This window comes from Capsella rubella, unplaced genomic scaffold (assembly GCF_000375325.1).
Source record: "Capsella rubella cultivar Monte Gargano unplaced genomic scaffold, Caprub1_0 scaffold_6, whole genome shotgun sequence".
In the NCBI taxonomy this organism is placed as follows: Eukaryota; Viridiplantae; Streptophyta; class Magnoliopsida; order Brassicales; family Brassicaceae; genus Capsella; species Capsella rubella.
Window position 1 is genome coordinate 2582995 of NW_006238918.1, and position 24978 is coordinate 2607972.

Genomic DNA, 24978 nt, shown 5'->3' on the forward strand with positions numbered 1-24978 from the left:
TTATTTATTTTTTACTATAGTACAAAATTAATTACGTCGAATTATACAATACTCGTAGATGTAAATGCAACCATATAAAAGAAAATTCAGTGAGCTAATTAAATATAGGGAGACAAGTATTGATCAAGTCCTCTCTTATATTCTTGTAGTTTTTCATAATTAAATTTAATACCACCAAAACTTAAATGAACCAAACGAATAATCTCGATGAAACCATGTGAAAGTTTAAACTGCTTCTGCATTTACTCATTTTAGAGAAGTTTGCCCGGAACAATCATAATGCATAGCTTATAGATAAGTTAGCTGGAAATGGTTAGCGATTTTAGAGCTGAGTAATATCTATCAGTGCAATGATACTTAATAAAATTTCGTTGTAGTAGTTGCAATAAAAATGATGGTATATAGGGGGACAAGTATGATTTTGTACGTGTATGCGTCTATGTGTTTGCGTGAGTGGGGGATATATGTATGTGACATTAGGTGGAACAAAGACAGCTTGTACAATGCCATTAACAATTGTCAAAAAAAAAAAAAACCATAATGATCAAGACCCTGATCATGTGAGCTAAACCCATATTATATTTAGTTGAATGCCACTTGTTACGAGTTGCAACACTAATTAATTAACTATTCGAAACTAATTAAGTAAACCAGATAGACGACTTACAATACATATATAAAAGTTTAGCTAGTATTACTAAACTTACATATGTCGAGCTAGCGTATGAAGACGGATTTGAGTTAGGTATTAAGAAAGATATTTCTTAAACCAAATATAATCAAATAATTATATTTCATTTGAACTGAGAGGAGTATAATTTAATATTCTTACTGAACAAAGTCTTGTAAGTATATTGATATCAAGTTTTCTCATAGTACATAATTAACGACTATAATTAATTTCCAGTAGTTAATTGTCTTACAATTTATATTAAAGCAAACATCGAAATAGAGTACTATGCCTCTTTCGAAACAACTTTTAAGTTTGTGAAAAAAACATTTCAAAATTAATTAGAAAAAACGAAAACAAATTTAGCATATATCACATTAACCTCATATTGTTAGCTAGATTATAAAGTACTCATGAATTCAAAATATTCTGTTAGTTATTGATCATCCCCATAAGAGCATATGATTCTGACCCACAAATGAACCTTATTCAAACTTTAAAATTATGGATCGTAATTTCATAAGTCCATAGGAAGAAAATTAATTTCCCCTAAGATCACCCTTGACAAAGATATTTTAGAGGTAAAATTAACATAATAAAGTATCTTATGTATCTTACCTCAAGGGTAGCCTCTAATGAGTACAAGCCAGAGACATTAATTTACGCCCATTACTTATTTGTTGTAGATTTAATACGAAAATAGAAGAGGTGAGGAACAATAGCAAAATAGTAGTGTGTTGGATCACATGAAGAGGAAAATAGTACAAAATAGGGAAAGAGCAAAAAACAATAACACATCCCCACATGCCCTCCACTTTGTCTCGTGAGTTGTTAGGTTGTGCTTAAACACGCTTTTTAAGTATATAATTAGAAAAACATGAATTGTATTATAATGATCATCAAAACCACTCGCAATCTGATATATAGTTCTTTGATGTGTATGTATTATTGTATTCGAGATTCGATTTTTTTCCCTAACGCACAAGAAATGGGTTTGATACATTTACAAAGAAAAAAAACAAATGGAATTATTAAGAAATTTTTACACGTTTATTATAGAAAGAAAGGAAAGTAAAATAAAAACGAAATGGTCAATTCAAGTGAAAAGAAGAAGAAGAAGAAGAGGTTAGTGTGATGTCGTTGTCATGGTTTGTGATGTGGGCCACGTGAACTGACTCTGCAACTCACGTGAGAAAAACACTGTTGTTGTATCTCTCTCAGGACATAAATATAGATTTTGCGAAAACATTTGAGATCAAAGGACAATTTAGTAAATCCGACTTCTTGACTTAGGAAACTGTTTAAATTAATTGATAGGGATCGGGATTAATATGACACAAAACCGAGACGGATATGTCCATGTCTCCTTAACCATTCGTCGTCTTTCTGTTGGCCACAATCATGCTAAGTTGCTAACTCCTCGTCGTCTATCATAATTTAGTTGTTAAGTTAAAATATTATTAATTTGCCATTTCTATATTCAACTAGCTAGTTAGAGTTAGTAAAAATCTTAATAATTCTATTTAGCAACCGCAAAGACATTCGACTAAATTTGCATATTTTGGTGAGAATGAGATGTATTTAACAATTACGATTTAACAATTTTTGCCGTATAATGCATACCCTACTTAAAAGCATGATAGAGTAGTTTTTAGGTGATAAGGTTTAAGTTATATAAAGCATCCATATGATATAATAATTTATTTATTTTCCTACGTATATAAATATCCACGAAAATAAAGTATACTTAGGAGAAAATCATTCACGGAATCGCAAGATCTCTAAAACACATATATAGTTTCAATCAATAATCATAATATTATTTAGAATACCTAGATCAAATTCGAAAAAATAAAAATCAACGTGAGATCTCATCACAACTCACCAGGTTCATGCACACGCAAACAACTATTTTAAAATCTAGATTTGATATTTCATAAGAGTGAACAATGTATAATCATTCTTTCATTTATATATATTTTTAATCAAACATATATTTATATATTAATATATCTTAATCAATGATCTTCACTTGCATTTCTTACATTTGATTAAACCTTCCTTTTTCATAAATTAAATACAAAAAAAGAATAAACCTTGATTTGTTATTGGTTAAAGTGTTAAAAAAAAACCGTAGTATTGTGAAAGTTTCTATAATTCATTACACAAAAAGAGTGGTGAGGGAGAGCATCTAATCCGAATTAGCTGGCTTCTTTACTGGGTGTGTTGCCTTGTAAAGGGGACTATTAGTTGTCTCTAATCATTGTGATTATCTTAATAATAAAATAAAGGAACAAAGTAGAGGGGAATTAAGTAAGAAAGAAGCTGGAATTTGAAGGAAAATACAAAAATGTATTTGGGGACATTCCCTCTGTACAAATGCACAGGAATCCTCTTAGGGATCAGTTAACAATAGTACTAATAGAGAGAGACTTAGTATAATCTAATCAAAACAACAACATGTGACTTAGGGGTAAAAAAACACAAATTATGCATTTGATTTAACAACATTACATTACACACAAAACAAGGATACGAAGCAATTTGGATCTAGGGAGGAAGGACACGTGGCAGTTGCGCCGCGGAAATCGCGCCGTATCACGTGATAAGGGGAAACACTTTTGGGGGCTTAGGAAGCCTAAAACCTCCTCTACCCCATCCTATCACGTGGCCAACTCACACCTCTCCATTATTGCGGGTCCCACCTTTCCTTTTTACGCTATCCCGTTTTCACTCTTTCTTTTTTTCCCCTTCCACAACAATTTTAAGTTTTCTAATTATGGATATATATAAAAACCAGAACATAAAACCCAATGTACTTTTTAAAAATATCGGCACCGTTTAATATATAAAAATAGAAATGATAAACTTGTATACCTCGGGCCGCATGTCGATATTTACCATGCTGTTTGTTTACTTACCATTGTGTGATAGTGACTTTTGAGATCTGATCATTTTACGGCTGGCTTTGATTCGTGAACGTAGTTCATGACACATACTGGTTATATCATGTAGTATCATGTGTGTGCGCGCCAAGTTTGAATGAGATTTATGCATAGTCACATTTAACTTTATATATATATATATACACCATGATCATTTTAACACATTCATTTCATTTATAATTGGCTTACCAGCTTCAAATGCGTTGGTTGTTTTTGTGAGAAGATACCTTTTGGATTTATTATAATTACTCTCATTAGATATAATTTTTTGACGGGTATATGAGTTTTTGACATAGATATCCAAAAGGATTGTGTATATTGTATTATGGATTGTGTAAGTACACATAGCTGAAATTACTTGACATTTATACAACTCCTTTATAAAAAAATTTGTTTTTTTTGGCCAGATTAATTATCACAGGTATAAATGTCTTTGATAACAAGATTACTTTTGGCCAAGAGGGGATTATATAGGAGGACGACGTTGGTCTCTATATTTACATTTAGTAGGATAGGATGCATCATGCATATACACGATTGATTAGTTGGTCTTATACTTAATAAACTAGTGGTGTTGTTCAAATACGATATTAGATTGAAAATGAAATAAGATCAGAAAATAAACCATAGATATAATTATAAATTAGATGGGCAGTGAAAAAAAAAAAAAAGAGAGAGAAGGTGAAAATGAAAGTGAGAGATTTGGGAGAGGGAAGGTCACGTGGGGTGCCCATGCCCTGCCGTTAATCTAAAAACGAGGGCACACTTGCCTTCCGTCTCGCGTGCGGTGGGTCTCACAGTTTTTGACGCCGTTTAATTCCAAACGTTGCGCGGTTCCGTTAAAATTACTGAGATTTTTATTTTTTTGGGGGGAGGGGTACGGGCAAATGGGAGATAAGAGACGTGAGGGGCACGTGCCTTGCTAAAGAGAGAGAGAGAGAGAAGCGGTGGCGACCGGTCACTTTCTCGTGATGGTATCACGTGACCCAAATTTACTCATCCTCTCTGGGTCCTCCCTCCCTCCTTTATTTTTTTTTTCTTTTTAACTCTGACAAGAAAATAAATATCAGGATAGAGGTAGTAGTATTACACTACTGCAACAACTCGAGGTAAAGTTTAAAACTTTGTGTCGTGGGTCCTTTTTCTTGTCAACATTATTTCCTTACTTTTTTAGTCGTCCCTTTGTGTGAATAAATAGCACACCCTTGTGAATCTCTCTCTCTCTCTCTCTCGTTTTTAAGTTTCCCTGTTTAACACTAATTTACTGTGTAAGTCATATTTTACCATGAAACTCTACTGATGATATCTCTTCAAATATTGTAAACAATAAGTTAGACACATTAGTTGTACGTAAACGGTAAACCATATAACTCTGTAACAAAATTAGGTAATTAGTTAGCATATATCATTGTCTCCTTTACATATTCTCTAATGACGTCCATTTAATGGTTGATGATACGATATAATAATAAGGAAGATAAGATAAATTATGTTGGGAATAGAAGGAGAGGGCATGTGCTGTCCTTTCTCGAGTGACCTGTCGGTTTATGGGTCATTCATAATACGTGAAAGCGAAACCTGTGGAGAGAAGAGATTTTTATATATTTAAATATCACACCACACTCTCTCTAATACACAGAAGAGAACCCAAGAGAGAGAGAGAGAGACTCCGATTTGCAAAAAAGAGCAAGATGTGTTTTCTTTTGTTCTGTTCCCACTCTGTTTTTTTCCCCCCCCCCCTTCCGTGGCTCTCTCTCTCACGTGCTTCGGATTTGTTGTGGCTTCTCCTTTAAAAAAAATATTCATTATTCTTCTTACTTGGATGGCGATTTCGATTAAGACGCGGCCCATTGGGTGCTCGACAAGTGTTTCCTCTGTTTCTTTTTTATTACGAGATACTTTTGGACCAACCATAAAGAAATATATATATATTTATTACATTTTATTCTTTTTCTCTTTTGTTGGTCCAAAGGTCTATCACTACAAAAAAAAAAAGAAAAAAAATTCCTTTTTCTAGTCAAATAAATAAAAAGCATGATACATGTTGACACAATTTTAATGTCCAATAATTAAAGCAATGATAAATTATGGGCCGTTTAGGCCCGAGAGATGGTGAAAAATATGTGCACAAATAGTTCGACCCGGCCCTTTTCTGCGCTTTATATGGGAGGGGCATTATAGTAGTTTCGGAGATTTTCATGCGACTGAAGCGACGGCGTTTTACATCAAGGATTTGAAGGTTTGTAACGCGGATCCTCGAGTCGATTTCTCACATTTCGTCCGATACTGATTTACTCTTCTTCTTCCTCCTCCTCCCCCTCCGCCGTTGTTTCAGGCAACCAATTGGCTTCAGATTTCGTCTTGGTTTCTCCCGATCTTCTATAGTTTTTTTCATGGATCTGTTTCACCAACGCGTTGAGCAGTCTCAGGTAACTCCTCCTCATGACGATACTGTCCATGGTGATTTTGATAACGATATCACGGAATCGCGATCCGAGTCTTGTTTGGTTGTGATAGAGGGAGGAGATTGCGGCATGGTTATTGAATTAGGTTTGGAATCTGGTGGTAGTGGTGCTGTTGAGAATTTAGGTGATAGTGATATTGATGTCAGTAATGATTTTGATGAATCTGATGAAGACGATTTCTTTGTTGAGCAGAGGGATTTTGGACCTGAGTTTCGCGATATTGTATCCATGGGGAGTAATATCCGTTTAATTACCGTCGATTCGGGTTCTGATGGTGATGATCTTGAGAATGAGAGGGAGATATGGGGGATTGATTTGGATGAAGAAGATGTATATGCGAATGATGATGATGATGAAGATGAAGAAGATGATGATGATGTTAGTGTGACGATTCCTCTTTGTTGGGATTCACTCCAATTAGATGATCGTGGAGTAACTGCTGATGAATTTGATTGGGAGGAAGTTGATGGTGGTGGTCTTGCTGTGGGGGATGAGATAGAGATACGGAGCGGTTTTGCAGAAGTTGATATCAATGACGAAAGTTCAGTTTCGATTTCTGTCTCGCCTATTACCTCCTTAGAGAATTTAGTGACAAGGGACCAAGCAGAGGGAAATCTTGGGTGGGAAGTTTTGCTGAATCATACTCTAGAGATCAACTTTGATGTGGAAAGCAGAGAGCTGTATATCGTTGGTGATCATGACGATGATATTCAAACAACAGAGTATGAAATGTTGTTTGAACAGTTTAGTGATGCTGAAATCTCCGTTCTCGGTTCACCTCCAGCTTCGAAATCTTTTCTCAAGAACCTCCCAATGGTTCGACTGGAAGGTGAGAACGATGGTGATAGTGTGGTCTGTGCAGTTTGTAAAGATGAGATGAATATCGGAAACGAAGCGGTTCAATTGCCTTGTAATCATAAGTACCATAGTGAATGCATTGTCCCGTGGCTAAAAGTTAGGAACACTTGTCCTGTTTGTCGCCATGAGTTGCCTACAGATGATGCAGAGTATGAGCAAAGGAAGATCCGAAGAACAACAAATACGTTTGGCATGGTTCTGTAAATGGTACACATCATCCTCAATATGTAAGATTTTTGTCTCGAGTAGTTAAGTATATATTGGATGTTTGGATTGTGTTAAGCGACGTTGTTATTGTTTCTTTTTATCTAGTGTTCCTCCGCCTCATTGTGTGACCCATGTGATAGTGTAGGCATTAGGAGGCCAGCTTTACATAGAAGAACATATATATGAATTGTGATGTTTGGTTTGATCTCATTTTATTGACCTATATATACATATGTTTTGTTGAAGTGAATCAATCAATTCTGGATCTGATATTTGTGAAGAATAACTAGTCTGAGCTACGATATAAACAAGCCTGGTTTTCAATTTATGTGGCTCGAGATAGCTTCTGTGTTAAAAGGAGTTGGATTAATCCGTTTGTGGAAACCAGGGTTGCCGTTTGGTAAACTCTAATCATACTAATTTGTATTCTGTTACACATCGCAATCTCCTTTTTCTTCTCTTTTTTTGTCCATTTATAATGCAGTAGACATGAATGTGCAAGCAAGCTGTTATCATCCAATGACTCTCGCTTTGCTATGGCGCACTAATGTTTTTATTTAAAGGTTACTTTGCGTTGCGTTGAAAAACAAACATTTTATACAGAGCCATATTTAAAATTCTGACAACACAGAAACATTGAACTTACAACAGACGAACTTACAAGTGTAGAGTTTTCGCGTATATTTGGCTGTAGTGAAAGTTACAAAAGTAATGGACGTAAAACCAAAAGCTTTAAAGGAACTAGAGAGCTCGTGAGAATCATCAAATACTAGTCACATAATATTTAAATAATACATTATTCTTTTAACTCTTGGTTCTATGTTTTTTTCTTTCGTTTTTAATTTAATTAAAATTAACCTTGACAAAGATGTGAAACTACAAGTGACAATTTGTCAAAAGATGTCACTAGTGACTAGAACTAGTTGATGAAAATTTTCCAAATGCATAAAGAAAGACTGAACATCAGAACAAGAAAACCCCAATTAAGAACAAATTACTGTTGAATGCTTAATTACGACTCAATGCAATTATATTTATTTATTTCATTGATTAAAGAACCTAAACTTTTCTTTATTTTTGGTTATTATGTGAGATGGTTTACGTAAACTTCAGCTACAAGACACGATATATATATATATATGTTCCTTCTCTATATATATGTTCCTTCTCTAATCTAAAAGATTATATTATTGTAATCCAATAAAATAAAGTATAACTCTCTCCCTTTCTCTATTTCCTTTCTCAAAATCCATCATCTGAAAAACCAAACATGGAAGATCAACATGGAAGCTCACTTTCTCCAGACCCCTCTCATTATTTCAATTTTTCCGAAGGAAATCCATCTCCAAACAGTAACTTCAACACCAACTCGATCTCGATGTACCTACAAAACCCACATGATGAAGACTGCTTCCATGTTCACGACCATCATGTCGAAAATCATGACCAACCGAGTGTTGTGACGGATCAAGAGAAGAGGTTAAGGAGAATGACGTGTAATCGAGAATCGGCAAGAAGATCACGGATGCAGGGGAAGATGAAGATGGAACGGTTGAAAACGCAAGTAGAACAAGTCATGGCTTCCAATCAGTTCTTGTCTGACAAGTATGTTAGCCTGTTGGAGCTCAGTCACCAGATCCTGCTAGAGAACTCACAGCTCAAAAAGGCACTCTCTTCATTCCAAGAATACTACACTACTTTATGTTATGGAAAACGCGATGATGATCATATGCCAGCAAACATCAATGATTTTGATTTAAACCTACAATCTCTGGATCAACCATATTAAACTCGTATGCCTGAAAAGGTTATATCCTATTCCTACGATCCAATGCTTCAAATGTTATTTGCTAGCTTATATTCCCTATTATTAATTAATGAGAGGATTATATCTATATAGATCGAATAATTGTCTATATATTGCTTCATGAATCTCTTAATGCCTCTCTCGTTTCTTCTACCCTTTGATTTCTACTTTCCCATGGATTCTAAAAGCTCCTTCCGTAGTTTGAAGAAAAGAAAAGTATGCGTGAGAAATAAAGAGATTGTAGGAATCTACAATTTATGTCATTTGTCTTCTTTTTTATTGTTTTTGTTTTTTTAACCTTTAACAACAAATGACGAGATAAGTACACAGATAAGATGTCCAAATAAATCAAAAGTACATTATCTCAAAGGTTTGATGTTAACTTGGTTATAAATTTAATGAAATATTAATCAAGGAATTCATCATAACATAAACATTGTGGAGGAATTCATCATCGTATTCTAGGGCTTGGTTTTATGAAATTTTACGACCACAAAACAATAATCCAATAACTTTGATGCTATAGCTGAGATGATCTGGTGACTAAAAAAATAAACATTGCTGTTAAGGAGAAAAAGCTATCGTAAAAAACTTGTTCCAAAAGAAACAAAATCATGGCATACACAAATATAAATAAGAAAAGATATCACGGAGCCACACGTATAATACTTGGCGAACAACATGTCTAAGACTAATACATGACGACAAAAAAAATTTGGATTGATGAGTGATGACGACAAAATTTTGTTGTCACAAACTATCTACAAAATTGACATATCCGTGTTGTTATCGAAGACTATGGTAAGTAAACTCAGTTGAAACTATAAGGGGTAGTATCTCTAAAATCTCTCAAGTCCATATATAACCTTAAACTATTTGTATGAAACCATCCATACCCATAATTATGTTAAGTCTTTTTAAATTAGCTAGTGCGTCTATATCATCGATCGAGTCATTGAGTCAACGAAACTTCCACTTTTTTAACTATACTTCACTGGATTAAAGCCCATGTGGAATCCATCCATAGCCCTTTTTTTTTCTTCTAAACACTCATCGATCGGATCCAATCCTAGTCAAAACAAATAAAACAATCTGGGCATGCAAATCTTGGGGTTGGCGTACGTATAGTCAGAACTGGTTCGACGTTAGTGTATCGAACTATATAAGATCAATTTGCGTAGTTACTGAAGTGAAGGGTGCATGTGAACAAATGTAAAAAATAAAATAAAAATTTGGGGGGTAAAAGGACAAAAGAAAAGATAGAAAGAATAGCAGAGAGAGAGAGAGAGATACACGTGCAGAAGAGATATGTCCCCTATGGTCACAAAACATGTTTCCCTGTCTGTACTAAAGATACAACCAAAGATGATGGGTTCTTATTTTATTGTCTCCATTCTCAATTATATACAACTCATACTGTGTGCACGTGTGTGTCATTCCCAAACCAAATCTATGCAACCATTATTTCTCTTAAAAAAAAAAAAGTTCTAAATGTTCATCATCTACATTATATATTTTCTTGTAAGTATATAAAAATCTCTTTTATTGTTCAATCAAATCAGTATCGTAGTTTTTACTAAACAAAGATTAATCCAATTTTGTTGTTGTTGCTGTGTTATGTATTGTGCAACTTGTGATGAGCTTCTTAACCATGTTATTAGACGAAATATGATCATATATCCTTTATATTCAGTAGAGGTGTGTGGAGTTTATTTATGGAAGTTCTGGTAGTTTGCATATAGATTTGTGTTAAAATGTTGATTCTCTATGAACAGTGAATTAGATGACTTAATTAACATTAGTATATAGAGAATATAAGTCTTTTTTCGACTACTTATCAAATTGGTTTATTGATGATAAGATTATAATCCTTACAATTTGTGGTTATGGGTATTGTATATTGATTTATTAGTTTAAAATAGCTAAAATACACAATTAAGGTTAAATTCTCACTAATGTGATGAAAATTTCCTTCAAAATTGCGGTGATGAGTATAAAATACTACTGCGTTGATACACCATACGCTGAAACTAATTAGCCTTAACGAGCTTATATAATATATTACCTGTGTCAAATCAGTAACCCGATTTGTTGGCAGAAATCATAACTAGTTATAGTAGTGGCGTATTAGTATATGAAATGAATAACATACATTAATTAAAATCTGTAAATAAGTAAGTAAATTAAGATGACATATCTGTATTCCGTAATGGGGTACTATGGTGACCATAAATAAACCCATGATGGAATGCATTGATGTACACCTCATGAAGAGGCCCAAGCTATCATGCATCATCATCATCATCTTCTTCGTATATCACTGTATCTGTACTATGATATCGTTTTAATTACTCACACGCGTCTCTAACATAGCGATGATTAATCAAATATAGGCTACATAATAATTAGCAAATCAATCATTGAGATATTTTTCATAATTATAACAAAAAAAAACGTAATGACACAAGGACATTATAACATTTGAGATCATGTAAGAAAAATAAACATTGGAATTGGAACATAACTCGAATAAAAATAGACACGAAGTCATCAATCTATAAAAATCAAACTAACCCTTTATGCCTAACCGAACCAACGTAGTTATGAACTACACTGTAGCTATCGTTACCATCATCATAATCATGATCATCTCCATCATCATCGTCATCATCATCATCATCATTGATGTTGTTGTGAACCCTAGTAGCCTCCACCAAAACCATCTCTTCACTAGTCTTTTTCTTCTTCTTCTTCATTACCGCAGAGTTCTGCTCCTCAATCTCTTGAGCAAGTTTGAGACATGAGGTGGCTTCCATAGGACCAGAAGATGCATCAGAATCCATTGAATCACCACCGTCGCTATCTTCTTCTTCTTCATCATTATCATCAACATCATAGTAACAGCCGTCGTCATGATCACAAGACTGGGAGGCTAAATACATCGTCCATCCAGATTCACAGCTGCGAGAATCCTCATCGGATCCAAACATGTTTGCAGACTCCATATATTGCCTTTATAATTAATTATTAACTCTCTTTTTTTTATTTCTTTGTGCCTCTCTATATGATATAAAATAAATAAACAGAAGAAGAAATTAAACCAAGATGAGAGATCACCCTAAACAAAGAGACCAACAAAAATTAAAAAAAAACCCTAAAGTGAGACAGTAACACACAAGAAGAAGCTGAGATATTAAGTAAACAAACAATCCAACAAGAAAGTAGTATATATGCGCAATTCCTCAGTGTATGTATGTAAGCGCGTATATATAATATGTGAACGTGTGTGTATCAGTGTATGTATATGTATGCATTAGGTGATAAAAGACAAAATAAGAGGTTTTTCTTTAAAAAATAATAATATAAAACTCAAAATTCAATTCAATAACATTTAAGAGTTAATACTTTGGGAAGAAATGGAATATTCTGTCAAAAAGAGAGAGCAAAGAAATGGAATTTTTATTTTGGTTTTTGTTTTTTTTGGGAAATTAAAAAGATAATTAGAGAGGCTGACTTTTAAAAAAGATAAGGGGGAAGAAGAGGGTTGGGTGGAAGAGATAGAGATGGAGAAGAGGTTGTATTTAAAACACCTGAGAATTGCTATTTATCTCTCATCTTCTTTCTGACCAAAGAACAGCTCACTTACCTATATTTATGTATAAAAATTTAATAATACAAAGACAAACATACCCATCCAATACTTTATTTTAAAAATAAATTTAAAACTAGGAAACCTTTTTTTGTTTGTAAGAAATCACATTTTAGCAAAAACAAAGAAGAAATATAAAACAATGTATTTTCCGTGTGTGATTTAGGAAATATAGTAGTGTGATATCATATAAGATATTTTAGTTTGAAGATATAACATGATGTTTATTAAAAAGAGTCGCATGCATGAATTTCATCTTATTTTTTAAAAACCCGACAAACGAACATTGTACTTATTTACAATCGTTGTTTTTTACAAATAAGATGGTTATCTATCGCGTATTCTCTTTGAAATATTGCCAAAACACAGGAGATAAAAAACCAAAAAACATAGCAATGTTCACTAGCTAACAGTATTAAAGTGAGGTTTTGGATATTTGAGATGTACATATATATACCCATGATCATATGTCTAGTTAGCTAGGTAGTAAAAAAACAAAAAAAATTAGAGTTTAACAACAACAACAAAACACGTAAATAAAATTGCATTCCGAAAACAAAATGAGAGAAAGAGAAAGAGAGAGGAGAGAGCCATAAATGGAGAGAGTTGATGAGAACAGCAAGAGTCCAGCTAGAAGCCGTGAAGGAGAGAAAGTGAAATCTCTTATCTCGTAGTAGCTAGTAGCATCTTTTAATTGAATGCAATAACTTTAAACATACTATTTCTCATTAAATATATAGTTTTAGGTGTCATTGCGTTTGTTATATGCTAATTAAGCGTTTTAAACATGTAGGAAAGAAGATGTAATTAAAGAGATTTGTCGACCACAATAGGTTTATTAATCAACTAATTTACTTTGACGTGAAAATAACTGACGAATTATTCATTCATATCCCTTCTTCTTCTCCACAAAAAATATATAGAATCATTATATATTTGTAAAGTGCATGAATAAAATTTATGTCTCTATGATAACACCAAGAAAATATTAAGAAAAGATTTATTTGGTTGGAAGAGGTGTAATCATGTGAATAGTTTGTAATGTCGGTGCCGTTAGGGTTTGGTTTTCTAGTCGAGTTAAAATCGTTACGGCACCAAAAACAACTCGATAAGGAGTGTAAGTAATTAAATTGCATCCTATAGATAGCATATACTATATAATATACAATGTACGATTATTAATCAATGTTATCTTGTAGACAAAACACTTATAACGAAATAAAGTGCAATGGAAAGAATGTTTTCCAAAATTTATACATTTGCGAATTGATCCAAATTGAATAATCATCAGTATGGTTGGGGGAAGAATATTTTTCTTTAAGAAAAAAAACTGAGGGAGAAAATATTGGAAAATGTGTAAAGAGAACAATAAATAAGGAGTTAAGTAGGAGAACTAACAAGTACCATCCCCAAAAATTATACTATCATCCCTCTGTGGACTTGTTTGTTGTGCTGTTCTGTCTTTCTTTAATATTTACTGCTGTTGTTAAGTCCTTTCCTCAAAAAGTTCAAACATCTCTCGCTTCCTTTGTCACAACATAACAATTTAATATGATTTTATTTTAACATGCATCATCTATATTTTGTGTTTCTTTTACCTATATCAGGATTTTTATTCACTTATATTCTCTTCACATGCCACTGACGGGCTATAAATTTCAGTTCAGGATCGTGCCGTGGTGTAGAAACGCTAATTATATGGACTTTATATGTATGAACTTGATATGAGAACGACGATATTGAAAACTGCATGATCATTTTCAAGATCTCATTATTTGAGTAGATTACTTTGGGTACTACTATACAGTTTCTAGTCACTAAAACACTGCTAAATAATTGTGGAATGTTTCTAACGTACGACAATAATTCTTGAATGTTAAAACTGCTTTTGTAACGTTACTAGCTATTCTAGTCCGAGGAGTGTAAGTGTTGATATATGAATACATTATATGTTCAAAATTCAGGAAATTATTCTAACTTATAATTTTTACAAAAATAAAAACTTCTTAAAATGGAAATATATAGAGAGGTATAGGCATGATCTTAATTTGGAGGTAGGGGAACTGTAGATCTGTTTTTTTTTTTTTTTTCTTTTTTTCAAGTTTGAGAAGTGAAGTTTAAAATAATACTGAGAGTGAAATAAATAGTGATCAGACATCTATCTATCTTCCAGAAATTGACTTACGTAACTTACGTAATTTATTTCTTTTGCTTGTTTGAAGTGACTCAAATCCGTAAAAGTTAAAGGTCGTACACACACGAATACATAGGAGCTTATATGCATGTGGATTTTTCATATTTTAAAGTTCATTTTTTTTCATTTTACAAAAATAAATAAATAATAACTTCTTTTTCAACAACATGTTATGGGTATCTACGGATATGTATTTATGTGTACCACTGTACCTAGTGAACAATTCCTTTATACAGATCTAAAAAGATGTACTTTCTATACCTTACAAGTTGTATACATATGTCAATCAACTTGACAACAAAATATCAAGTTGTGAATTTTTGATACCCCCACATTGGTTGATAACTCTTCAAAAACTTATGAGAAAAAAGTCATATATAGGGAAAGTGATCTATACAGAAAGGTAACAGAAGTGTTAAGACTTACAAAATAATATAATTAGTCCAGAATATCATAAATTTGTACATAATTTTTTTTGCACTAATACAGATTCTAGTTGTTAAGATGAATTTTGAAAATGAGATTTGATGTCAGAACTCAGAAGAGTTTTATCATCAAAATTTACAAACATCCGTTTAGTGTAGTTAAATGCACAACAATCAGTCATGTCCGAAAAAAAAATATTTTCAAAAAATAAGCACAAATTTAAAACCGAATCATCCTGACATATGCTGCTGATTTTTAGACATGAAAAGCAGAAATCAAACAAATATAAACAATATACAGACAAGGAGAGAAATAATTAGAACCAGAATTAGGACAAACTGCAAATATTTAAAACAGATAATATTGTCCTTAAGTAAATTTATTGGTTCCCATAGTCAAAAAAGAAAGTCCCGAATCCTAGTAGTTCAAAATACATTAAGAAGAGCAATGTAACCAATACTATAAAATATGTATCTAATATGGGATTTTTTTTTTAAAACAGCTACGCATATATAAAAGCGACAAACAATGTATAAAGAGTTTCTTTTCTTTTCTTTTTTCCTTTCACCTTTTCTTTTGAAAACCACGATATAATTAGGGAATCATTTTGTGAATTTAGCGATCAATTTGTCGACGTGGATGATGATATCGTCAATGCGAGGTCGAACAGCAGCCTGTGGTTGCAGCATCCAAGTTACGAACTGGTGAAGAGCTTCTGGATAAGAAGCCTTTGGTCCAGTGTTTGGCCATTTGATCTGAGCGTTCACAATTGCTAGCTGAAGACTTCCACCGGATTCTCCAAGCGCATATTCGAATGGAGACACACCGTACCTGCAAATAAAAGACCTTGGAGTGAATTTAAGTATATGAAATTGTTTATTCTTACAAGGAAACCAATCACTATTGTATTACATTATTGCGTATAATGTGCAGCCTAGTGACCAGATATCTGTTCTCTCATCGATATCTGCATGGCTTGGGCAATCCCAGAGCTCGGGAGCTCGAAACGGTGCTGAACAATGTTCAGATGTCCATTCCTATAACATAAGTTCATGATCAATAGGAGTAAATAGTTATTCTCATAGGAAAGAGAATGTCGATAATTTGATGGACAATATGGAGTGGTGAGATCTCGAAAGCTTGTGATAGCATATAAAAAGCGGATGGATATAGAACCTGTAACTGTAAGGCCTCTTGACGGGAGCGGATCTGCTTCCGTGAAGGGCGAGCACTTCCAAAGTCCATCAATATAGCAAGCGGAGGCTGTCCTTTTCTACGCGTTAAAAGCACGTTTCCAGGTTTGACATCATTGTGAGCATATGGTGGCTCCAGCGAGTGCATGTGTTTGAGTCCATCACAAAGCTGTAGTGGAAAATCAAAAGACTTGCAATTTATGACTATTCATACAATAACTCACATGGTTCTCAGTAAACTAAACATACCAGTCAGTAGCAAAAGAAGAATAGAGTTGCAGAAAACAACAGTTAAAAAAGAAATAAAAAGAAATCAAAGATGGATCAAAGTGGGAAAGAGTTTGTTACCTGACGGAATATGTGCAAAACATCAGTTGTTGAGAATATATCCTTTTTAGCCTTCATCAATGTGAAATTATCCAGCAAGGTCCCATCCAAGTGAACAGGAAATAGCAAGAAGGCTTCGTGTTTCCAAGCTCCCTCTTGACCGTCCTAACCAATCAAAAGCAACACACTTTCTGAACTGGACTTACACGAGAAAATTAGAAACTAAAATAGCAAAATGCTCAAAAAGCATCCACCCAATGAAAGTTCAGACCGGAGTTTATCTACCTTAACAGAAATAATGGCATGATCAAGAAGTGGAAGCAAATTAGGATGATTGAACAATGATGAAACACGGATCTCCTCCCGCACCAATTCCAATTGCTCCTTGTTCTGAATCAAAACTTTCTTCATAGCATAAGTTCCATCAGCTGCATGCAAACCACGTATAACAAACTCAAGGTAAGTCAAGGGACAAACATGAAAAAAAAGAGTTGAAGAACCAAGCCAGGTCAACAAATCAAGTTCCAGTGCTAATGAACAAATGACAAATCAAGCTCAAGAATACAATAACTGCAGATGCAGAGTGGATTAAGATTGGTTGGTTCGAAGTCAAACTATATAAAAGAGGATTCACAGTAATCAGTAATCACTATGTTTTGCCTATCATACTAATTCAACTAAATTTCCTGCGCATTTCCAGTGTTAATGAATAATACATGAAATTAGCAAAATTTCAGATGAAGCGCGGGTTGAACAACTAAGCAAGACGTACAGTCAATTTATATGGACTAGGATTCGAAGATTCGAGCTAAAAACAAACGTACGAATCCTACATTGTAATAATTTGATTCCTGAAACAATTTCTCATAGTCCATGTGCTGATCTACAATTTATACTGTCCAACCTTAAAACCACAAACCGTATGGCAAATCTAATCAGACACAGCAGTTACTAATTCAATCGAGATAACGCAGATCAAGGACTAGCGAATCAGCAATCACGACCGACAAAAACTATTTCGAGAGATTATCAAATACTAACCGGAGAGATGAGCCGGATCCTTGACTTTCTTAGCAAGGCCACCACCGGATGTAGCGGAGGAAGCGTCGGCGACAATCTCCTTGACCAAAAAGACGAAAGCGAAACCTCCTTCGCCGAGCTGCCTCACGACCCTGAATCGATTCTCATTGATCCATACATCGCCTCCACCGTTTACGGCGTCGTAAAGCGCGTTCAATCCCGAAAATGAACACCCCATACTCACGGATCACTACGCAGGCTCTCTCTCTCTTGACCAAACGGATCGATGAAACCTTTCTAGTTTCGATCTACAGAATTGACGGATCCGTCTTCAGATTCGCATTATTCGAGATCTCAAAATTTCTCCGTCTCTCTCTCTCTCTTATTCTGTGTGTTTAATTATATGGAAGTGATGAGATTTGGAGTTGAAGCATTCATGTCAGCTATACGATACACACAGAGGCACACAATTCCGTGTTTCTTTCACTAATTAATTAATTTAATTTCGGTTTAGCTAATTTGGTTCAGGTACAAAACCATAACGCAAATATATTTTTCAACATAATAATTTTAAATTCAACTTAACCAGAAAAGTCGTACCAAACAGCCAACCAGTTTATAATCTGCATCCTTTCTTCATCATCTAATATATGGAACTCAACATTGTAGGTTTGATTTATATCATCACTAGTCACTACCCAGCAACAAAATACGTTAGAGATTTGAATGACCAAGCCATTAGTGTTTTTGACTACATTAAACAAGAGTAAAAGGTAGAAAATCAAACAACATTCATTATTTAAGCTTTTACATCATCGAGCTTGCATAATTAACAGAACAAACAAATCTAATTGTATTGCCATTATGCAAGCATTGTATGATCGGTACTGAGTAGTTTATCAGACTAAACCGGTCAAAATGATGACCACTAATAAATTTCCCAGTCGAACCATATATAATTAAATACAGGATCCAAATAAAACGTCTCGAACGGCTCTCGTTCGCCCTCACGAATCAAATCTGTATTTAATAAAAAAGAATCAACGGTCAGGATTTATTATCAATCCCGCAACGGCGCGTGGCCGTTCTCAGCGACGGAACTAGGCTCCACCGGCTGCTGCTGTGTTATGCAGTGTATATTTCCTCCAGCTAGAACGATCTCTCTTGCATTCTCGATTCCCACAACCTTCAAAATAAGAAGTGAATCAAAATCTCTTCTTCCTTATAATATTGGTTTGGATTTATAGAAAAATGTTGAAACAGAGATGATGGATGGTTATATACCGAGTGATAAGGAAATGTCTCCGAGAGAACACGAAGAGCTTCTTTATCGTGTTTCGGATCGCCGAATTGCGGAACGATTACTCCTCCATTGGCGATGTAGAAATTCGCATACGATGCTGCGAGTCTTGTGCCTGCAATCCTTGGTATAGCTTCACCTTCCTGCAACATTGGCATCCCACATTACCAACTCGATTCAAAAGACAGCTCCAAGTTTGAGTGTGTGTTTTAGTTAGAATATGTTACCTGAGTGATTCCAAACGCTTCTTCTTCGGTCATATAAAGCGGTCCCGGGATATGAAGTTTGATGACTTCAATCTTCCTTCCACGAGCATCAACAGACTTTGAGAATACAGAAAGAGCTTCGACTGACCTTTCGTATTGGGGATCAGTTTCATCCTCTGTCCATGACAATAACACGACTCCCGGTTTGGCAAAGCAACACATGTTATCAATGTGACCGTTTGTGTCCTCATCACCTGAAAATTGTCATAATTCACAGAAGACCGACACTTTAATACTAGAGATTTAGTATGGGAGTGATGGCGATTCTAATCGATAACGCAAAGTGGAGTACCGTAAAGACCACGAGGAAGCCAGATAAATGTTTTTACTCCGAGATATTTCTTGAGTTCGTCCTCTATTTGCTCTTTACTCATATGAGGGTTTCGGTTTTTGTTCAGGAGGCACTCTTCTGTGACAAGGCAGGTTCCTGAAAGAATGTTGAAACATGAGGTGGAATTAATCAGAGAGTGTACTTTCAAGTTACTGAGTTTTGAAGTTGCTAAGCAATGTTTGCAAACCTTCCCCGTCGACATGGATGCTGCCTCCTTCAAGAATCATCGAATGTTGAAATCTTGGAATCCGTTCCACTGCTAGAATCTGATAGAAAGAAGAATTGACCAAATCAATATTTGAAACATGCAACTGAGAGTGATATGGGACCAATAATGAGTTGGTTTGTTTCCTCCAAATACCTTTTTTGAAACTAGAAGGTCATGACTCCAATCATTGTAACAACCCTCACAAGCTCCTGCCATTGGAAAGTGAGTTAAGCAGTAAACTACATATAATAGAGAGTAGAAAAAGGTGTGCAAATCCTAACCTCCCCAAGCATTGAAATTCCAGTCGATTCCAGCAATGTTTCTGTTCAGAGAACTAAGCTTTGATGGTCTTTTCCGCACAATGAACTGTGAAAAGAGAGCGGTGACAACAGATATGAGAAGGCTTTGTGAGATGGAGAGAAGGGGGGAAGCAAAGAAAACACAACTCACAGTTGGTCCAGAGTCGCGGAACCAAGAATCATTCATGCTCATCTCAACAACTCGTATATCCTCTGGAAGTTGTTTCCTTGCATTTTCCCACTAATAATACCAAACACAATCAGAGACTAATTGAAGTGGTACATCTGTCTGTAGAAACTAACTCAAAGATGTTTTCTTATTTCAGGTATGATTGTACACAAACCTGAACCGGGCTTGCACAGACTGTGACAGGCTCGAACTTTGAGATGGCCTTTGCAACATCCGCAAAAACTCGCTGTGCAGGTAAAGCATTGTCACGCCAGTTATCTTGCCGTTCCTGCAGCCATTGTAGGTCAGAAAAGAACCCCAGATCCAAAATCACACAAAAAATAAGGGCTTTAAGACTGAGGTTTAGCATGAACACTGTTTGATTCAAATCTAAACATATTCATATGGTCTGCTGTAGTGACCAGTAAAGAACAAATTTGCCGGTAACATAGAGGTCAACGTAACAGATCTCATCTAAAATCAAGTCTATGTGCTAGTTTGAATTTGAATTGAAACATTCCTAAAGCGACGGAGAAAAAAAGACGAACACAAGAATAAAAAATCACTGGGAACTCTAAAACGTACCCAGAAACGAAAGACAGCAATTCGAACATAGATAAAAAAATCGAAATCAAAGGTTTTGCGATGCAACAACGAGATTCAGTTAACGAGAATCGCCGTCGATTACTAACGTTTCTCCAATCAGGGACCAAACAAGGAAAAAGAGAGAGAGAGAGAGGGAGAATTACAGGCCAGCCGATCCAAGTTTGAGCATGAGGTTCCCACTCCGCCGGCATGTAGTAGCCGTGTTCCGCTGGTGAATCCTCCATATTTCTTTTAGGTGTGAGGAGAGAGCTTTTAGTGATGAAATTATAAATTGAGCTTTTGATTCTCCTTTTTTCCTTTTTTGTTCAACAAATAAAACTTTTCATGACCCAGAAATAAAAGATTCCGTCAAAAAAATATTACAAAGGGAGAGCCACGACGTTAACATAGTTTTCTTACAGTTGGACCCACCTATCATTTATACGACAGGGGCAACATATGGCGAGTGTGGAATCAGAATCCTTTTTTCTTTCCTACGACAAAACTAGAGAATCGGAATCCTATACCCACCCAACCAACCTACCTTTGCTACTGGCCACCTCACGACAAACGTATGTTACCACATCTTTTCCTTTTTCTTTCTTTTGACTATTTAACAACAAAAATTATATAAAAAAGGCTTTTTCAACAAATCATTTTGGAAAAAACTGGAAAGCCCAACAAACAAATTCAATTAGGTCCTTAGAGCATCAGCATTGGTGAAGGACCAATCTTGGTCCCTCCAATATTTTTTGATTAGTTTGATCATGGGACTTTTTAAAATTTTTAGGGTAGGAGCATTGGTGTCCCTCCAAGATTGGTCCTTCTATTAAATTAATCATAATTTTAATTTACAAAAATAGCAATTAACAACAATCATCATGTAATTAAGTAAATCGGAAATTTGGAAACAATCCGATATCAATAAAACTGATGTAGATCCAAAAATCGATTCGCATATAGTAAACCCTAATCGATTTATTACAACCAACTATACAAATTCCTTGCTTATACAAACCAAATCCCTTTCAAAATCCATGGTTATATTAACCAAATCCCAAAAAAATCAGATGTTTATACAAACCTAGAACCGAGAAACTTATACGATTTCGAAAACTTACCGATTGGTTTCATAACGCCTTTCCGATTGGGGGCTTCGTCCGCCGGAAGAAATCTAAGCCGGTCAGGAACACGATTTCGACTCACCACCGACGGAACCTCGCTATCGATTCAAATCGCCCTTCCACTCGCCTTCTCTCGACAGCTACAGACGACAGAGAGAGAGAAGAAGAGAAAGAACAACACGACGAGACCCCCGAAAATATTTTTCCTTCACTTATCCAACACCCAATCCGGACGACACACGTGGCAAGAAGGACGGGAGTAAATCGTCGCGTTTTAACGAACGTTTCTTCGTATTTCATCGGTTAAACATTTAATTTTAAACATTGAAATACGGGGGACGGTGAAATAAGTCGCCAATGCTGATGCTCTTATACTGAACCACAGCAATCAGTCACACTATCAATAATCACATATGGTCAGATATTTTCTATAATATCCAATTTAAAACCTCCATGGTCAGATATTTTCTATAATATCCAGTTTAAAACCTCCATAGATTAATCCTATAATTTACTTTAGAAAAACAGCCTTAGTCTATTAACCTATGTCCAAAGACCTCATAAATATAATAACCTCCTGAGAGGAGATAAGAACAAAGTTAGTGCTAGTGTAACAATAACCAAAGAACAGTATTAAGGAGATTAGACTGCACTCTTGATAAACGCCCTTAAAAACTGCAAACTTAACTAGTCCACTACCAATATGTGAAACATTGGATTTTTCTGATTCTAAATTTTACAATACTAGAAATCTTAACTCTTGATTGTCCACAAAAATTGATAAGGCCTTAAATATCATGAGATTCATTTAACCACACCACGGCACAACAGAAACACATGTTAAGTGTGTTTTCGATTCTACGTTCTAATCAAACTACAGTAGATAAAAGCTCCTTAATATCGTCAGAGACTTGTTCGTAGTCTGTCTTTAACTTTTCGAGTTCGTCTACAGCTAGCTCTCCCTTTGCCGGTTTAAGCATCACCAAGACACAACAAGTTGGTCGTTTTGTTGCTCCAGCTTGCGCAAGATCCTGATTTTACATTCAAACTGAAAATGTCAACACCCAAAAACTGACTAGAGAGATAACAAGAGCAAACCAAAGGGAGAACATCAGCTTACTTCTTTCGATGGGACGTATACGTAAGGAACACCAGCCTCCTCGCATAAGACTGGAAGATGTGTAATCACATCAATGGGTGATATGTTTCCAGCTATAACGCATAGTCTGCACAAACACAAGCAAATCTCCTTTTAGAAGATGCAACAAACAGAAACATAACAAATACAGAAACAGAGCTTAATAGCAAGAATAAGACAAGAAAATGTGGGTTGAAATCAGGCCCTAAAATCAAAGAACCAAATAGGAACTCAGAGAGGGCACAGACATTTCAAATCCATGATTCAGTTTCCGTGTACAGTACCATGCTACATTCATTCTGTATAATCCAGAGCATCGGCTTAATTGTACACGGATTAAGTAAACACTAAACTAAGGCATAGTCACAAACAAAACAAAGCATAGAATATAGATCTAAACCAGGCCGTCTCATCAGAGAGTTCAGAGATGGCAGACATGTCGATCTGCGGTAGCTCAGTTTCCGTGCACAGTACCATGCTACCTTCATTCTATTTATTCCAGAGCATCGGCTTATTTGTACACGGCTTTCATATCAACTAACCAAACAGCTAACAATAATAAACTATCAAAGACAGAAGAACATGAAGCACTACTACTAATCATAATCACAAATACAGACAAAGAGTGTGGATCTAAACCAGGCCGTCTCATCAGGGAAATCAGAGATGGCAGACATGTCGATCACAAGTTCAGTTTCCGAGTACAGTACCATGCTACATTCATTATTTTAATCCAGAGCATCGGCTTAATTGTACACGGCTTTAACATCAACTAAGCTAATGGCTAACACACAATCATGAGAATAAAATGATAAGAAAAAAACTAACCCTTTCTGGCCACGTCTGATGCTCTTGACAACTTCCTTAACACCTCTCTTCAAACATTTCTTTCCAGCAGCTGACAAATAATTACACAGGCAGTACACAGACATAAGCTACTAATCAATATATAAAAAAGAGTCTGGAGATAAAAGTAATGAATCGAGCTCGGGAGTAAGATTAGTACCTTTTTGAATGAGTTTGAATGTTCTCTTCTGGAGTTTTTTGCCGGCGAGAGGTTTAGCGATAGGAGCAAGAGAAATAGCGTACTTCTTCTTCTCCTTTTGAATAGACTTCTCTGCTTCGGTATCGCTTCCCATAGTTAGCTACGCTCCCGGGAAAGAAAGAAAAAAAATGGCGGAAGAGAATGGCGGAAATAATTAGGGTTTATATGAAACCATGTGATCTTCAAGGTTTTATAGAAGTGCTTGACCAGATAAAACCCTAATCCATATGGGCTTGCATGAAGTATGTACAATAAAAGTACATATTATGGCCCAAAGGCCCATTTCAGTTTCAAAGATTTGTAAATTCATTGAAGTTGTTAGAGCAAGATTATCAATGGTATCTAACATTTTAATCTTAGAGTTAGTTTAATAATAAATTTGAAAAAGTAAGAGTTAAGAGATGTATTTGTGTTTTTAGTTTTGAGACATCTTTATTGGTAGTATCTTAGGTTAAGGATCTTAGGAAAATAAAAATTATATAAAAATTAAATTAAATTAAAATTTATAATTTGAAAAAACTTTATAATTATTGAAAATTTTTAAAATTTAAAACATACATAAGATAAAATTAAGGAAAGAAAGAAAGAAGAGAAAAATTAAGAAAATTGATTTTTCCCCTTACTTATCCTAGAGAATTTTTGATGAATGTTCCTTTTAATGTATCGCTTTTTACAAAATACCCTTCTTTTCTATCCATTTTTAAAAATACCACTTTTCAAATATGAAAAATTATAAACTTTTATATGGTTGA

At 34.9% G+C, this 24978-nt stretch overlaps 5 protein-coding genes and 3 non-coding genes across 10 annotated transcripts; 1 reads left to right on the forward strand and 7 right to left on the reverse strand.

Annotated features, from left to right (window-relative positions):
* The first annotated feature begins 5774 nt into the window (after positions 1-5774).
* On the forward strand, positions 5775-7679 carry LOC17883015 (E3 ubiquitin-protein ligase CIP8). Of its 3 annotated transcripts, none has more exons than XM_023780585.1 (2): positions 5775-5854; positions 5951-7390. In XM_023780585.1, exon 2 carries the CDS (start codon positions 6009-6011, stop codon positions 7140-7142), a length of 1134 nt encoding a protein of 377 aa, XP_023636353.1. In that variant the 5' UTR covers positions 5775-5854; positions 5951-6008; the 3' UTR covers positions 7143-7390. The 3 variants fall into 3 exon arrangements, with proteins under 3 accessions (XP_023636353.1, XP_023636354.1, XP_023636355.1); XM_023780586.1 differs by lacking the exon at positions 5775-5854 and adding an exon at positions 7392-7679 and having other exon boundaries at positions 5878-7165; XM_023780587.1 differs by lacking the exon at positions 5775-5854 and having other exon boundaries at positions 5878-7165; positions 7251-7390.
* A 3685-nt stretch (positions 7680-11364) lies between these two features.
* LOC111830159 (nucleolin) lies at positions 11365-12132 on the reverse strand. Its single transcript, XM_023781581.1, has one exon. It carries the CDS (start codon positions 11955-11957, stop codon positions 11517-11519), a length of 441 nt encoding a protein of 146 aa, XP_023637349.1. The 5' UTR covers positions 11958-12132; the 3' UTR covers positions 11365-11516.
* A 3434-nt stretch (positions 12133-15566) lies between these two features.
* On the reverse strand, positions 15567-18174 carry LOC17881375 (probable serine/threonine-protein kinase DDB_G0291350). Its single transcript, XM_006288027.2, has 6 exons — positions 17783-18174; positions 17027-17169; positions 16763-16906; positions 16398-16583; positions 16134-16258; positions 15567-16052 (listed from the first exon to the last, which is right to left on the reverse strand). Exons 1-6 carry the CDS (start codon positions 17997-17999, stop codon positions 15824-15826), a joined length of 1044 nt encoding a protein of 347 aa, XP_006288089.1. The 5' UTR covers positions 18000-18174; the 3' UTR covers positions 15567-15823.
* A 358-nt stretch (positions 18175-18532) lies between these two features.
* Positions 18533-21438, reverse strand: LOC17881786 (agmatine deiminase). The gene is made up of 10 exons (XM_006287863.2): positions 21084-21438; positions 20510-20623; positions 20317-20406; positions 20148-20232; positions 20020-20075; positions 19846-19924; positions 19620-19754; positions 19289-19521; positions 19046-19204; positions 18533-18947 (listed from the first exon to the last, which is right to left on the reverse strand). The coding sequence occupies exons 1-10, from the start codon at positions 21162-21164 to the stop codon at positions 18822-18824; spliced, it is 1158 nt and encodes a 385-aa protein (XP_006287925.1). The 5' UTR covers positions 21165-21438; the 3' UTR covers positions 18533-18821.
* Positions 21439-22698: 1260 nt separating this feature from the next.
* Positions 22699-24385, reverse strand: LOC17881437 (H/ACA ribonucleoprotein complex subunit 2-like protein). Its single transcript, XM_006286533.2, has 4 exons — positions 24188-24385; positions 24010-24079; positions 23164-23269; positions 22699-23074 (listed from the first exon to the last, which is right to left on the reverse strand). Exons 1-4 carry the CDS (start codon positions 24318-24320, stop codon positions 22913-22915), a joined length of 471 nt encoding a protein of 156 aa, XP_006286595.1. The 5' UTR covers positions 24321-24385; the 3' UTR covers positions 22699-22912.
* Positions 23365-23481, reverse strand: LOC111830309. Its single transcript, XR_002833693.1, has one exon. It is a non-coding gene; the product is annotated as a small nucleolar RNA snoR100 (small nucleolar RNA).
* LOC111830310 lies at positions 23566-23671 on the reverse strand. The gene has a single exon (XR_002833694.1). It is a non-coding gene; the product is annotated as a small nucleolar RNA snoR100 (small nucleolar RNA).
* Positions 23805-23907, reverse strand: LOC111830252. The gene has a single exon (XR_002833636.1). It is a non-coding gene; the product is annotated as a small nucleolar RNA snoR100 (small nucleolar RNA).
* Positions 24386-24978: the final 593 nt, after the last annotated feature.